The 15,970-nt window shown below is 45.4% G+C and overlaps 1 protein-coding gene across 1 annotated transcript in view; it reads left to right on the top strand.

Annotated features, from left to right (window-relative positions):
* Positions 1 to 214: 214 nt before the first annotated feature.
* Positions 215 to 15,970, top strand: part of HS3ST2 (heparan sulfate-glucosamine 3-sulfotransferase 2) — a 107,513-nt gene continuing 91,757 nt past the window's right edge. Inside the window, exon 1 of the mRNA XM_004460059.4 lies at positions 215 to 1,130. Coding sequence (XP_004460116.1) covers positions 664 to 1,130 — 467 coding nt within the window. The 5' untranslated portion in view covers positions 215 to 663. The remainder of the gene's footprint in view (positions 1,131 to 15,970) is intronic.

Below are 15,970 nucleotides of genomic sequence, written 5' to 3'. Positions count from 1 at the left end.
ATGCCTCAACACCTTGCCCTCGCAGCCCCAAGCTTGCCAGGGTTCCTTAAAGGGCGGCGGGAGAGCGGAGCGCCGGGGGTGGAGGGTCCCTGGGAGAGGTGAGAAAGTGGGGGCGCAGGGGCGGGCCAGGTCCCCGGGTGCGGCGCGGGCTCGGGGGACCCGCGCGGCTGACGTCAGGCGACTCCTTAAATAGAGCTGGCAGAGCGCTCCGCTCGGCATTTCCCGAGCAGCCAGAACCCGGCCCGCGCCAGCGCCACCGTCCGGTCCACCAGCCAGCCGGCACAGCCGCGTCGCTGCTGAGCGAGCCGTGCGCGGCGCCCCGAGGACTGGGCATGGGGTATCGGGCGCCGGGCGCGCTCCGAACCTGGCGCACATAGGAGCAGAGCAGCGCCAGGAGCCGCCCCGCTGCCCGGAGCCCCATCGCCCAGGGCGGAGAGATGTTGGAAGCTCAGCCACCTGTCCCCGGAGGAGCCGCCGCCCTCGGGATCCCCCCGCGTCGTGCGCGCCCGGGCCAACAGCACCCGGAGGAGACGGCACCCCCTTCACCCGACCCACGCGTTCCGGGCAGCGCCGCGAGAGCCCTCTAGGCGACCGCTGGGCCAAAGCAGCTCCGCCGCCGGTGCCCCTCGGAAACCATGACCCCCGGCGCGGGCCCATGGAGCTATGGCCTATAGGGTCCTGGGCCGTGCGGGGCCACCTCAGCCGCGGAGGGCGCGCAGGCTGCTCTTCGCCTTCACGCTCTCGCTCTCCTGCACCTACCTGTGTTACAGCCTCCTGTGCTGCTGCGACGACCTCGGCCGGAGCCGCCTGCTCGGCGCGCCTCGCTGCCTCCGCGGCCCCAGCGCGGGTGGCCAGAAACTTCTCCAGAACTCCCGCCGCTGCGATCCCCCGGGGCCGACGCCCAGCGCGCCCGCCGCCGCTGTGCCGGCCCCTCGCCTCTCCGGTTCCAACCACTCTGGCTCACCGAAGCTGGGTACCAAGCGGCTGCCCCAAGCCCTCATTGTGGGCGTGAAGAAAGGGGGCACCCGGGCCGTGCTGGAGTTTATCCGCGTGCACCCTGACGTGCGGGCCTTGGGCACAGAGCCCCACTTCTTCGACAGAAACTACGGCCGCGGGCTGGACTGGTACAGGTAAGGACCCGGAGCCCCACTCGGTGCGCCCTCTCCATCTTCTGCGTTTTGTCTTCCCCTTAACCCAGCTGGGTTCAGGCTGACATGTGGGGGAACTGAAACAGAAGGACTTACCCAGAACTTCCCAGTGATTATCTAGACGAGGCACACGGTTTCTTGAACTGCAAAGGGCTTTCCCTGTTGTCTCTGGAGCCTCCAGAAAACCTCCTGGTCAAACTGGAGGGCCGTCTCCGTGTCCAGGCTTTGGGGTGGAGCAGGGTGTCCAAGGAAGAGGTAGATCAGGACGTGTACTGCCTGAACGCAGCTCTGTCCAACCTAGGCAGATCTTTCCTGGTCCCGGACATCTGAAGGACCCTGGGAAGGGGAATGTCAGGAGAAAATTGCTTTACAGCGGGGCTCCGCGATTGGGCGAAATCCCTAACTTTCAGGCCAAACTAGAGGGCGGCCTGAGGTCTTGGGATTAGAGAGGTCGGTTCTGGAGTGTCATTCCCAACCCCAGGTATTTGCTTCTATACCTGGGCTGAGACCCCCAGAGGCTGTGATCCTTGGTCAGTTATGCTGGAGTAATGGAAAGAACCTGGACTGGAGCCTTGCTCACTCAGGTATCTTGAGCAAGTTCCTTAACCTCTCTGAGCCTTGATTTCCTCGTCCATCACAGTGGGAGGGATAGCAGTCCTTATCCTGCCTGCCAACTAAGGTCTTTCAAAAGTGCTTTCAAAGTATAAAAAAGACACCTCAAACTGGGTGATGCGTCTCATCCAGCAGACAGGATGTGGAATTTGGGATACTAGCAGGTACATCAGATGAGGGCAGATGGGGGTCCTAGAAGCAGCCAGGCAGTACAGAGGCTACCCACTCCCCCACTGCACTGCCGGGATGTTTCTCAGGCTGGTGGTGTCTGGAGGTAGATGGAAGCTTCTGTAATGTAGCAGTCTCCACTGTTCAGAGCCCTCCGGCTTGCCGCCCTTTATGGTATAGAACTGACCCCCATATAGGCTGAGTCAGGGCATCTGTGGGGGTGGCACGATGCGTGGGCTTTCCATAACACATGGGTCACAGATTTCTCACCATTCATCTCACTTTCTAGAAATGTCTGCATGGTAATGGAAATGGGGAGGAGTAATATGTTAGGTGACACAATAACCGAGGCTAATTTTTCATTTTCATACAAGCAAACCTTTTAGACAGTAGAGGACCATAAGGATATTAGACAAAGGACAACAGCTTCATTAGACCAGGACCCCACTGGGCTCAAAACAGGGGGCCTTAAATTTGCAAGAATTTGGTCAGGGGGCCGACTTGTTCCTTTTGCCAGTTAGGCCTGGCCTGCAGTGGGCGTGGTTGTGGAGGCAAGGGGTGGGGCATGCACCATACTCAGGAGACAAACACACAGAGTCTTTCCAATGGCGCCTGGCAGGGCCCCATAGGTGTCCCCGGCACCATTCCCTCTGGTGAATGGTGGAGGGTAGCAGAGACTAGCAGTTCTGGCTTGGCACCAGTGCTCATGGCCCATGGTACCTTCCAAGCTGTGACCTGTGAACATCCCATCCAGGTGCCTGAGCCAGACCCCAGGATGGGGGAGGCAAAATGGCTTGGACAGAGAGCCCTGACAGGTCCAGCCATGATCACACTCTAATGCACACCAGAGTTTCCTCGATGGAAAATCTGAAGGAACCCCTTTGCCAATGTGAAGTGACTTTCAAGTGTAAAACAGCAAATTCCCAGCATCTGGCTTTGGGATAAAGTGACCTCCAATAAACACCTTCCCCCTGATCCCTGACTTTCCTCACTCCCTTCTCTCTCCACCACCAAACCACATACCTCCGGCTTCCTTCCCTAAGCCTGTGTCATTCAGGGACGGCTGCTTTTTATTTTTAACCTTGGCATGTGTGATTCTAAGCCAGCTTAGCTGTGAACCTTAAAGATGGGAGCTATGCCTTTTTTTTTTTTAGCACATTTGGATTCTGCTAAAATTTTCGGCTGAGTCTTGGTAGGTTTTACTTAACATCAAGCATGCTGACAGCTCCATGTCTCTCTCTACACCCCTCCTTCTCCAGGTTTGAGTTGCCATCCCTTCCCTACCCCCCTCTCTATTTCTAAAAGAACGATTAGCCTGGAGGTCTGGGTACTAATTCCTCCATCCTCATCTGCTTCCTGTGGAGGGAGAGCACCCACTAGTCACTTCACCAGGACGGCTGGGAAGGCTACAGCATCAGGGAAGGGCTCTGTGGTCTGTGCTTCTTTCAGCAGCAAGTACACACCCCCAGAATTGAGGATTTCTGTTGTGGACTGTCGTTTCTGCACAAGGTGATGGGGCCCCATTTGGAAGCTGTTTTCTTCATTTCTGGGGTATTTCTATGTATGTGTTTTATTCTTTATTACACAGAAATGAACGGAGATTTGTGGGATACTTTAGTATCCATGTTCTTATTTTATTCCTGAATTCCATGAGGTAGCTAGGGCAGGTGACATAGTAATCTTTCTTTGCCCACTCTTCTTATCATTTCACAGATGTGAAAACTCCAACCCCAAAAGAGAGAACATCTGGAATGAGGTGACAAAGCAAGTTGATGTAATATAAGACTGGAAGTCTCTGGCATACACTATCCCACAAAGATACACACACACACATGCGTGTGTGAGTGTATGTGCACTTCTGGACAAATGCTCTAACCACTGATTTACACAGCCTGCCACCATAAGACCAGTGTCCATGGGGTGAGCATGGCCATGGTGCCTTTTTGCTAAGGAGGGTAGGCTGTGCTTTCCAAAAGTGACAGTGCAGAGTTTCAGGCAGTGGATTTCATCATGACCCGGCCATGTCCTACCCCTGGATTATCTTCCTGGGACAGGAGCCCCAAATCCATGTAGGCAATGAAAATATCAAAATGCTTTACCCTCAACCCAGTGGAAAGACTTCTTCCTATGGGTAAATGGAGATAAACCAGGAGGTGACAGATGGTACCTGGAGACAGGGATGCGGCCATAAGTATCAGCCAGGAGACCAGGAGACAGACTCTGTACTTTCTTGGCCCCAGCCTGAGCTCCATCTTGGGAATCAACCCAGCTCCAGCCAGCCTAGGAGAGCCCAGCCCTCAGTGGTGGCACCTCCAATAGCTTTCTGAGATTCCATCATTGATCTCCAAACTTCCTCCCCAAGGTAGCAGCCAGGCCTGCCGGGTGGAATCGGCTAGCTGCTTGGACAGGTAGGCAAATTGACAGCTTGCTGATGAGGGAACCAGGATGGGACCTGCTGTCAGAAACCAGAGCTGGCCACGGAGGTGCTGTGCGTTTCAGAGTGCAACGACCTTCCTGAGTCTCAGCACACTCATATAGAATGCAGCCTGGGGAGCCTATGTAGCTCAAATGGTGGAGAACCTGCTTCCCATGTTTGAGGTCCCAGGTTCAATCCCCAGTATCCCCTAAAAACAAAGAAACAAACATAGAAACCAACTCTCATTGGGGAGCGGATGTAGCTCAGTGATTGAGCACCTGCCTTTCATGTACAAGGTCTGGGGTTCAATCCTTGGTACCACCTTAAAAAAATGCAGCCTGTAGTAACTACCAGAGAAGGTTGTTTTGAAGAATGAATGAAACTCTGTACATGCAAGTGTCTGGAAAATTATGTGATATTTCAAAATAAGGCAGTAATATTGCCACTAGTGCTGCTGCTGCTACTACTACTATTATCACTATTTGTACTATTAGAAATACAACTATTAATCCTGTCCCTGCTGCTGTTACCAATTGTGGCTGAGGAATGAATTAATTCCTGGAAAAAATAGTTCTATGATAGACTAGGAAAGGTCTTGACCTTGAGTTCTAGTATTGACTCTGCCACTAACTTGACTTTTCTTTTTCATCCTCCCTCCCTCCCTCCCTCCTTCCCTCCCTTCCCTCCTTTCTTTTACACTGATAAAATCCACATCAACTCTTCCTGGGTGTTGGTTTTCTCACCTTTAAAATGGGAATGATGCCTGACCTGCTTTACAATCTTGTGAAAATCAAATAAGACAATCTGTGCTAAAATGCTTCTCCAGATGTGAGGTTATATTTAGGAAGTTGTCATTTTATCAAGGTTTGGATGTGAAACTAAAATTTCAGGGTCTTCTTTTTTTTTTTTTAAAGAGGCATAAACCCTGCCATGTCCAGTAGTGTTTAGAGTCTTAAGGGAAGCTGAATTTTGTCCAAAGTGTTCTCGATTTTTTTCATTTTAAGGGATGGCAGTGGGACTAGAGTTGGTGAAGAGGAAGTGAATCTTCTCTAAGTACATTGGATTGCCAACAAGAGAAAGTTAGTATCTGATACTTGATTCTGTGCTGGGTGTCAAATTTTGATAGATGAACCTGTTCTATACATTTTTTACTCCACTTCAGAATTCTGGTTATTTATTTGTCCAGCACTGATGGTGTTCTTGGAATGGGATAAGGCAGTGAAGATACAGTATTTGTCCTGGAGACAAGAGTCTAAGTAAGAGAGACAATAAAAGTCATGGAATAAGGGTTTTCCTATCATCCAGCTTGTTTCAGTCAAGAAGTCAAATTCTAATAGCAATGCCAAACTCTAGAAAGGCAAACTTTAGCAAGAAATTAAGCAAAAATCAGAAGGCAAAGGGCCTTCTGCACAAAGTTTTTAATGAGAAGTCTTTACTGTCTTTCAGCAAACTAATTAACATGGAATAGGCTGATCCATGCTCACTGGTTCTGTGCAGATGCATATGTGTGTATACCCCACACACATGCACCCCCAAGCACAATTAGTGCCTATGCATACATATATCTTTATAAGAAATTTTCCTGCTTTGGTCCAGGAGGATGTCACACACGCTGAGTAAATGAAATGGTTCAGTGCATAAATCCACCATCTGTCTTGTAGCTCCCTGTCAGTCTCACAGTGTGCTGGGGATATAATAGTTCCAGCACATATACAGTTCTTGTATAGCACTGAGGAACATTCAGAATGGGCCAGCAGAACTGTCATCGCTCAAGGAGGTTTTCTGAAGAGCTGACTTAGCTTCCCCCTGGAGCTTAGAAGTACAGTGGGAAAGCTTGGATGAAGAATGGGCTTTCCCCAAAGCCTTTCGTGTATGAATATTAAGGTGAAAACACCCTGACAGCCCCAGTGATTTTCAGTGGCACACACTGCTAAGGCCGTTTTGGATGTTAAATTTTTAAAACATCACTTATCATAGATTCTAAGGAGCACTTTTTTCCACCCTTTAGCGTCTTTGAACTAGGGTGTGTCTTACAATGGATGGTGCCATATTCAATGAGATACCATTCTTCCATATTGGTTGGAAATATCTCTGCACCTCTGGAAATGCCCTCTGTCCTGGAGATCTGGTTTCCTTAGACCATTGGGAGACCCACTGGACCTTCACTAAATGGTTAATGCCTACATAGCAGGTAGCCCCCGAGACCCTGCTTCATCTCTATAATCAGCAGGGGTCTCTTCTGATTGGTCAATGAGCCATACCCATTTTGGAGTTTTGAATGTTACCCATGCCATCCCCTGAAAGCATCTCTCCTGAAATGAAGGGAAGTGTAGGGCTGATACCCACCAGGGGAAAAGATTCCATGTGAGTTTCTGATGGGAGCCTCTCTAAAAAGGCACTTGCTATGCTCCCATATATTTGGAGGCATATCCCAAGGGTGTCTAATGTGTTCAAGACAGAGTAGGTGCTCAACAGTTGCTACTGTTTGCATGCTTAATAATGTTCAATACATCTGGCGTGCAGAACTGTAGAATAACTTTCTTCCCTTTGATTAGACTTCCATATCATTCCTTGAATGACTGAGTGACAGAGTGGGTGGGGAGGTGGTGGAATCACACAGCTCTCTATTGATCCCAATCCACTGAAGGGCTTGGAAGGGAGGTGGCCTCTAGGTGAGAGAGCTCAGTGGCAGGGACAGTGGATAGATAAGTACGTGGGATGTGAGTCAGGCTGGAGGACCCTGAAAGGTCACATGACCAACCTAAACCCATGGGATTCACTGTCCTCTCCAGAGCTAAGCCTGGGGCGGGTTAATTCATTTATTTGTCAAAACGCCTACCATTTGCCAGGCTCAGCGCCAGGCTGCTGGTAGGCTGGCTCAGCTGTCACTTTGTTCTCCTAATGGGCTCTCTGATGGGCTGAAGTGTTTTGTAGTCCATGGGCAGCTTGATGAGGGGGGTAAAAGCCACCAGTGAGTGGAAATAACTTAGCATTTCAGAAGAAATTGCTGCTTGTCAAACTACACAGTTGGGCTGTTGGTTTGATGTGCACTCATAGGGACTTTCTTGGCAGGATGATGGCTTGGGGTGGGAGCAGAGGAAAGTTATTGGACCAGAACATGGAACAAGGACCAGAGCTACTGGTTGGGTTGAGCACCACATGGATTTCCTGGGCATAGGTCAGTTGGGCGTGTGTTCCCAAGTTTTTGCAATCAGAAGAATTAATAGTGGTTCCACCTCAGTGCCCACAGCCACCAGCATCTTCGACCACTCCTTGAGTAAGAAAACCGGGGGCATCTGTTCTGAGTGGAGGCCCATGGACCTCACACTGCCGTCTTCCCACAGTAGGGGGCATAGGTCCATATCCTATGGGGCAGTGTTTCCCACACTTCATATAGTTTTGTACCACCTTCATGCTGTTTGCCAAAGCCTGGTACAACTTCTACTATTATTTTCTTAAGATTTCTCTTTAAGCTAACTCATTTAAAAATTGTATTTTTCATAAAGAACTGAGTTTATTTTTCCTTCAGATTGTGTATTTTAGAATAAGTAACACGTTCATATAATGCAAACTTCAAAAGTGACAAAGGATATTAAGTGAATATTTGTCTTATTCTTTTCCGCCCATCTCCCCAGCCATGCAATTCCTCTTCCCAGAAGCAACCCTAGTTATCTGCGTTTGTGCACCCTTCTAGAGATATGCTAAGCATTTTTAAACACAACACACATTCGGCAAGTATAGTTAAAATAAATATTTTTAAAAGTCACTTAAATGGAAAACCAGCATCACTTGCCATAATTAGAAAGTAATCATAAAAATAAATAGAATGAGAAAAAACAGTGTTATTGATTTTATGCTACATAAGGGGGCTGAAATGATTCAAGCCTGCAGCCTACTCTACCTTTGTTTAAAAGATGTTAGTAAGAGTTAAAGAAATATTAATATCCATGTGAGACTTTTCTCCTTGCTGTAATCATAAGAAATTAAAGTGAAATAGAAAAGGTAATAAATTTTCTCACTATGCAATTTGGTGCTATTTAGTAAGTTTATGTAACACCTAAAATTACTGAGATGGGAGTCCACAACTGACATCATGGGAAACACTGCTAGAGTTTGCAGAAAATCCAGCCTGAGTAAATCCAGTGACAGTTCTAGCTTTTCAGATTCCCTGGCTGTGTTAGTGATTAAGAGAGAGGAGCCCAAGGAAAACTCAGAACAAATATAGCATCAAGAGAAGAATTTTGACTTGCAATATTTATAAGGGAGTCTAGCCTTCAGAAGAATAGGGAGTATAGTAGGTATTTGAAAGAAAGCTAAACACCGTAAGGTTACTATTGGCTTCTTCACTCTTCCCACTGGTGGAAAATCCTCAGTGTCCCCTAGGGTTATCAGATCTGCATAGGTTGTTGCATACCTCCAGGATTGTAAACGTCAGAGATAAAGTCGTTTTCATTAGGGAGTCAGAACAGGATGGGAAAGAGTGCAAGCCTTTTTTAAAAAAATTTTTAATTTTGAGGCTTATGTTAGCCAGAATATTCCTTTTTTAAAAATCTTAGGATGCAAAGTTCCTTTTCTTTGACTCCGTGGTTCATATCGTGAAGGCCTAAACATAGGGTGTCAGCTTTGCTTTCACAGACAGTTCAATCACATTGAAAAAAGGAGGAAAGCCGATGTAGGTTTTTTTTTCTCTTTGAACATACTTATTTTAAGCTTCATAAAGGGAGCTCTACTGGGAGAACTGACTCTGGAACTCCTCATATATTATTTTTTTAAATTGTGGTTCTATAGACATATATATAGATATTTATATACACATACCAAAAATATATATTGTGATATATATCACAAAATTTCCCATTTTAATTTTAAGTGTACACTTCAGTGGTTATTAATTAAATTCATATTGTTATGCTGCTATCACCAATATCCATTATCAAGGTTTTTTCATGATGCCAAGCAGAAACTGTACCTATTAAGCAGTAGTTCCCCTTCCCCTCTCCCCACGACCCTGGTAACCTCTAATCTACCTTGTCTTTATGCATTTCCCCATTTCAGATATTTCATGTTTGTGGAATCATAGTATATTAGTCCTTTTGCATTTGGCTTATTTCACTCAATCTTATGCTTTCAAGTTTCACCCATGTTGTAGCATATATCAGAACTTCATTCCTTTTTATAGGTGAATAATGTGCCACATTTTGTTTGTCCATTTGATGGACACTTGGCTTGTTTCCACTCTTGGCTATTGTGTACAATGCTGCTTTGAGCATTGATGTACAAATTATCTACTCAATCCCTGTTTTAATTCTTTTGGGCTTGTGTACCTAGAAGTAGAATTGCTGGGTCATATGGTAATTCTATGTTTAACTTTTTGAGGGCTTTGAAGTTGTCGATGATTGGAGGATGCCCCACGCTTGCCTTTAATTAGGCAGACAGTCATCATCGCTGATGAGATGGTAGCTTGTTCTCTGCCCTGGGGTGCTCACTGATGGACAATAGAATCCCAGATCTACTCTGAGGCTGGGGGAGAGATAAGCCAGTACTGAAGCAGTGTCTCTTAGTGGAGCAGTGCTCCTCAGGGATCAATGAAAAGAAGAATTTTGTTGGAAGGAGTTAGAGCAGCCCAGGATTCAAAAAGATGGATGGTATGAACTCAAAATGTTGACGAGGAGACAGAAACTACTAGGACAGGCAGTTTTAGCACAGTGATTAAAATCACAGGCTCAAATCAGAATGAGTGTGCTGGAATCTCAACTCCCCCACATGCCAGGTGTGTGTCCATGAATGAGTTGCTTCTCTGTGTCTCAGTTCCACCTACAAACTGGAACTAATCATATTGACTGCCACAGAGGGTAGCTGTGAGGTTTGAATGGGTGATTAAATGTAGAAGTGCTCAGAAAACTTCCAGCACTTGGAAGATGTCCAGTAAATGTTAGCTGTCATTATTACTCATTGATTCCTTCATCATACCTTTATTGAGTTAAGGATGTAAAGTGAATGGGACTCAGGTCCTGCCATTGGGCTCCAGTTTCGTGGGGCTATGAGATGTTCCCAGAAAATCAGGTGGTGATAGGTACCACAAAGGAAGTGCAAGCAGAGCCCTTGAAAAGGAGATGAAATTCCATCGGGAAAGTTGTGGAAGTTTTCTTGGACAAGGTGTTATGTTATACGGGCCTTAATGAGTACTCAGGATTTCTTTAGCCAGAGATGTTGAGCAAAGGGCTGATGAGAAGAGTGTCCCTACAGAGATGCTCTTTCTAAATACACCCATTCCAAGATTTCACCTCTGGTTACAGCCCATATGTTTTGACCCCCTGGTATGTGCCAGGCACGGTGCTAAGCCCTGGAAAGATGAAGATGAGATAAAGATGTTTCCTTTAAGTTGCTAAGGGAACAGACAAGCCAGATAGCAAGACCGGACGAGAGGGAGAAAGCTGCCAGTATTACGGGGACCCGGAGGAGAGGCTCATGCCCAGGGTGGGTCAGAGAAGCTTTCTGGGGGTGACTGAAGCCAAAGCTTTAGGGCATTTGCATGTGCTGCTTCCTCTACCTTTTTTTTTTTTCTTTTGTACTTTCTACCTCCCCAATGAACTTTTTTGTCTTGTTTGTGTCTGAATCCCTGGAGCTCAGAACAGTACCTGGCGCATAATAGGTGCACAATAAATATTTATTGAATGGGTATGCTTAGGCATGAGGAATAACTACAAATGGGTGAGTCTGTTCCAAGACCACAAACTGGACCTACCCTTTCATTAGTCTTTTCACACTTGGGTCTCAGCAGATCAGGTGAGAGAATGCAGAATATGGGTGCTGGAACCTTGGTCCTCCTTTCACAAGATATTTATTGACCACCTACTCTCTGCTAAGCACCATTGTAGACACTGAATAAAACAGACTAAAAAGTCTAGCCCTTGTGGGGCTTATTTTCTTTGGGATGGGAAGGAGATGGTCAATAAACAAGTAAGTAAACATATTTATGTCAGATGGTGATAAGCGCTATGGAGAAAACATAGAACAGGAGCATAGAGAGCACTTAGTAGAGGGGACTGCAATTTTAAATAGGGTGGTTGGACAATGCCTCGCTCAGAAGGTGGTTTAAGCAAAGATCTGAAGCAAGTAAAGAGGCAATGCAAGCCTTGATCTGGGGGAAGAACAGTCTAGACAGAGGAGAAAATAAATGCAAAAGCCCCGAGAACAGCAGGATATCTGGTATTACTGAAAAAAATCTAGGGGCCCATATGGCTGGAGTGGAGGGAGCAAGGAGGAACGTGAGCAGGGCTAAAGTCAGAGAAGTAACAGGGGCCAGATTATGTGGGCTTTGTAGGCTAGTGCAAGAACTTTGGCCTTTATTCTGAGAAAATGGGAAGATACTGGATGGTTTGGACCAGGGAGCAAGGATGGAAGCCGGGAAACTGGTTAAAAGGCTGTTGCAATGGTAGTTGCAACGTTAATGGCAGAGAAAGAGAGAAGTGTGAAGATGCTGGATATATGTTGAAGGTACCAGTGCAGGATTTGCTGATGGCTTGCACTGGGAGCTAGGTGTGAGAAATTGGAGTCAAGGAAGATGATGATGGTGATGATGATATATATTAAGGGCTTTTTATTGCTCAGGCCCTTACAAGTGACTGAGCTTGGGTTTGAACCAAAGATACTTCCCAGTACAGCCCTTGGCTCAATTAGCCATTGGTATATCTTTTGCTGTCCTTGAACCTGGCCAAAGAAAGCAACCTCATGTTCAACTGCAGCTTGGTGGCTTATGGGTCACTCTCAAGTAGGAAGGCACAGGGAGGAACCCCTCTTTCTCCCTTTCATAAAATGGCAGAGTTCTTAGATACTTTGAAGGATCTTGAGACCCTGTGAAGGTTGCATTAGCACTGCCCCAACTTGGAACGGGCACATGTCTCTTCGTGTGTGTGTCACCCAGTTTCTCATTCTTGTTCTAGCCTCATCAACATGCACGCTAAGGTAGCTGCTTTGATGACATTGCTAGATGCTAGATTTATGGGACTTGTGTGTGTGGTTTCCTTTAAACAGAACTGAACATAATAATGTCTTCCTGCAAATAATCAGGATCTGAATCTCCCCCATTTCCCCAAAGCCGCTGAAGCATGGGGAAATATTCTCTGCTTTGGCAGCCTCTTTGCAATGTGTTTCTGCTTTGATGGTTTTAATGAAGATATGAAATCATCTAACAGCTTTCATTTTGCTCAGGCGAGATGGCTTAAAGTGGAGGTAGCATTTCCCAGGATCAATCCCCATTTTCAGAAGTGGTTGGTTAAACTCTCTGCAGTTTATGGCCACTTCTAGCTGAAACAGCATGGGATCTGAATTATTAATTCTGTGAAAAATGAGTTAAGTCATTGCAAAGCTCTGTGGTGGCAAAATCCCTCCCTTTAGCCCTCTTTCTAGTATTTTCTCTAGCACAAACATCTCTATTAACCATAAATTCCTGGGTAACTTGGCCAAATCTCTACCTTTCAGTCATTTACCTGGGAGGGAAAGAACTTGACTTGGTTCAATTGTTCCTTCATGCCAAGGATAAAGGAAAGGAGGAAATAGGCATAAATTACCCTGGCAGTTACATGTGTCAAAGCCATTTTACAGGTTCTCAAATATGGGCATCATTCAAATGACAGCTGTACAAGCAGGGGGTCTCTAAACCATGAACGATATCTGAGCACCTCTACCTTATGCAGGTAACTGACTCCAAGGGAAGTGCGTGGAGGGATAGAGGGGCTCTGAATTATTCTGAATAAGGCATCATGAGCTGGGGGCAGTGACTAAACTGCATAGGGTTTTTAAAATTTTGTTTTGTTTTGTTTTTTCGGTACGGGGGGCTGGGGTTTGAACCCGGCACCTCTGTATGTGGGAGGCTGGCACTCAAACACTGAGTTACAATGGCTCCCGTGAGTTGTTTTTTCTGCTTGTTGTTTGATTTTTATTGTTATTCTTTAGGAGGCACCAGGAACTGAACTGGGACCTCCCATGTGGTAAGCAGGTGCTCAACTGCTTGAGCCACAAACACTCCTCTGCATAGGGTTTTTGTCTGGTGGAGACACATTTAGGGCCATGAAGTCATCACAAACTCAGTGCCCTTCAGGGATTCTGTGGACATGTAAGAGAATGAATGAAGTTGTCTGTAGGACGACAATAACTGTAGTTAATGACTGCCCATTTAGAAGGGACAGACACTGGTCAATCTCAGCAGATATTTTTTTTTTTTTGCTATCCCTATATTTATTGCCAGCTCTCCTAGTTTTTTCAGAAGAAGTTTGAAATATGGCGTGTTTTCTTTAAAAAAATGTGAATTCCCAATTTATAAATGTGTCATACTAATTCAAAACTTTTGTTAGAATATTGTGGACTAAACAAAACATGTTTGTGGGCTGGATATTACCTGTAGCTGCCCTTTTGTGAGGCTGAAAGGGTGGAGCTTGGAAAGAGGTTCTACTGATGTCAAATCCTGCCTCTGCAACTTATTAGCCATGGGGTAAAGTAACTTCGCCTTTATGAGCTTTGACTTTTCTCCTTTATGCAATGAGGATATCAAGCATTTCTATCTTATAGGTTGTTGTAATGATTCAATTTAATGTGTTGGATATTCTTATTACTATTGTGTTTGAAGGAGGTATGACAATCGCTAAGCTGATGGACATCCCTAGAAGATGTTTGCTGTCATGACTAGGAGCTTTCCCAACCTGAGGAGGGCTGGGGTCTTAATAGACGGGCCAGTGAGAGGAAAGGAATCTGAAGCCAGGTCTTTCCATGGTTGGAGAAAACCATTTGGTTGTAAGAAGGGAGCCAGCCATCCCTACCACTCTCCATTGCTGTTCATTTATGTGCACAGAGTCCCTGAAGGATATTGAGTTGTCACTGCTGCAAACTGCTTCTGCCCCAGATGAAAACCCTATGCAGCTTGGTCACTGTCTCCAGATCATGATGCCCTATTCAAAATAGCCCAGAGCCTCTCCGTTCCTCCACACACTTCACTTGGAGTCAGTCACCTGCGTAGGACAGAGGTGCTCAGATGTCGTTCATGATTTAGAGTCTTCCTGCTTGTACAGAAGGTATCTGTCTGATTCTGGTGTTTTGATCTAGATGGAAATCTAACCTGAAGTGTGGCATCTTGCTAACAAGGAGAGGCTAAGGGATAGGCTAACAGTGGACTGTAAAGATGAACTTAGAAGAGTTTCTGATCTGCCTTGCTCAGTGCTTGCACCTGTGGAATGACAGAGGAATATGGGGATTGTGAGGTAGAGGAAGCTGGAATGAGAAAATCATGGTGGGGCAGAGAAGGCAGTTGCCCCTCAGGAGAATACATCAGAGATGACACAATTCCCTTTAAAGCTAAGCAAAGTTTTGATATAAAGGGAGGTCAGTTGCCATTGGTTGCATGGTGAGTTCTGAGAGCCTGGATGCTTGAACCATCAGTGGAAGAGCTGGGAGATCGTCCAGGTTTTGTCTTGCCTCTAGGGCAACCTCTCTGACTCATGAGATCATCAAGTTCTTTCTAAAATCTAACACATTATTTCCCAGTCTGCAGCCATTTGTGTACCATGGTTTGTTTTTGAAAGCATATTTTTATTTATTTTACAGTTTACTAAAGTCCACTCATATAGTTAAAAACATTTACTTAAAAGTGAAGCTTTATATCACCATTTTAATGAGACTGCTCATCACTTGCCAGAAATAGAAAGTAATGATGAAAAAAAAAAACGCAGTGAATATCAAACAACACAGTTAAATTACAGCTAAAGCAAGAGTTCTTAAACTCTTTTGTTCCATCGTCCTCTTTGCCAATCAGATGAAAACCCTGGACCCCTTTTCAGAATGTACCAGATAGTTTTATGGCACTCAACACTGACCTGCCTTTAAATTAAACTTTAGGATTATTCAAAATTACATTCTATAACTTTCCCATAATTTCAATACCTGATAACCTAATGCAGTTCAACATCTGTTCAAATGATCATTTTCAGCAACATTTAGAAATTTAAGTTTTCCCATGGTGTCATAAAACCATCTCCGCCATCCTTACCAACCTTTCTGCAGGCATTTATCCACTGCAGTCAGAACATGTTACATCAAAATAAAATCATACTAAGTCTACACTATACTGTGCATTATTTAATAAATATATCACACCCATACCAACATGTACCCACAAGAATAATTTTTAAAAGCATAAAATAAAATTACAAAGGAAATAGGTACATTTACTGAAATGCAGTTACTAATAAAAAGTATATGATATGATACATATGTGCTTCTTTCTTAACATATTAATAATACAATACATCAAAAATATAGGAAAGTTAAAATTAAATTTTATTTTTGAAATACATGTCAATGTGCCGACTGTTGTTTATTTTGAATAAGAACATTAAACTATGGTGTAGTATTTGATAAGACAACACACATATCATGTTGGACATCTAATCGAGTTGATTTTTTCAATTCATGCTCATGGACCCCCCTTGGGGTCCACTGACTCCTGGTTAAGAACCCCTGAGCTAGAGCCTCTTACCTGTGCCCCATTCTGTCCCAAGTGGTCTCTTTCCCCACTAAAAAGAGAGATCAAACACTAGTAGGGAGGTATTAAAGACATTTTGGCACCCAACTAAGA

This window comes from Dasypus novemcinctus, chromosome 23, assembly GCF_030445035.2.
Source record: "Dasypus novemcinctus isolate mDasNov1 chromosome 23, mDasNov1.1.hap2, whole genome shotgun sequence".
In the NCBI taxonomy this organism is placed as follows: domain Eukaryota; kingdom Metazoa; phylum Chordata; class Mammalia; order Cingulata; family Dasypodidae; genus Dasypus; species Dasypus novemcinctus.
This window is presented reverse-complemented; position numbering and strand designations above follow the sequence as displayed.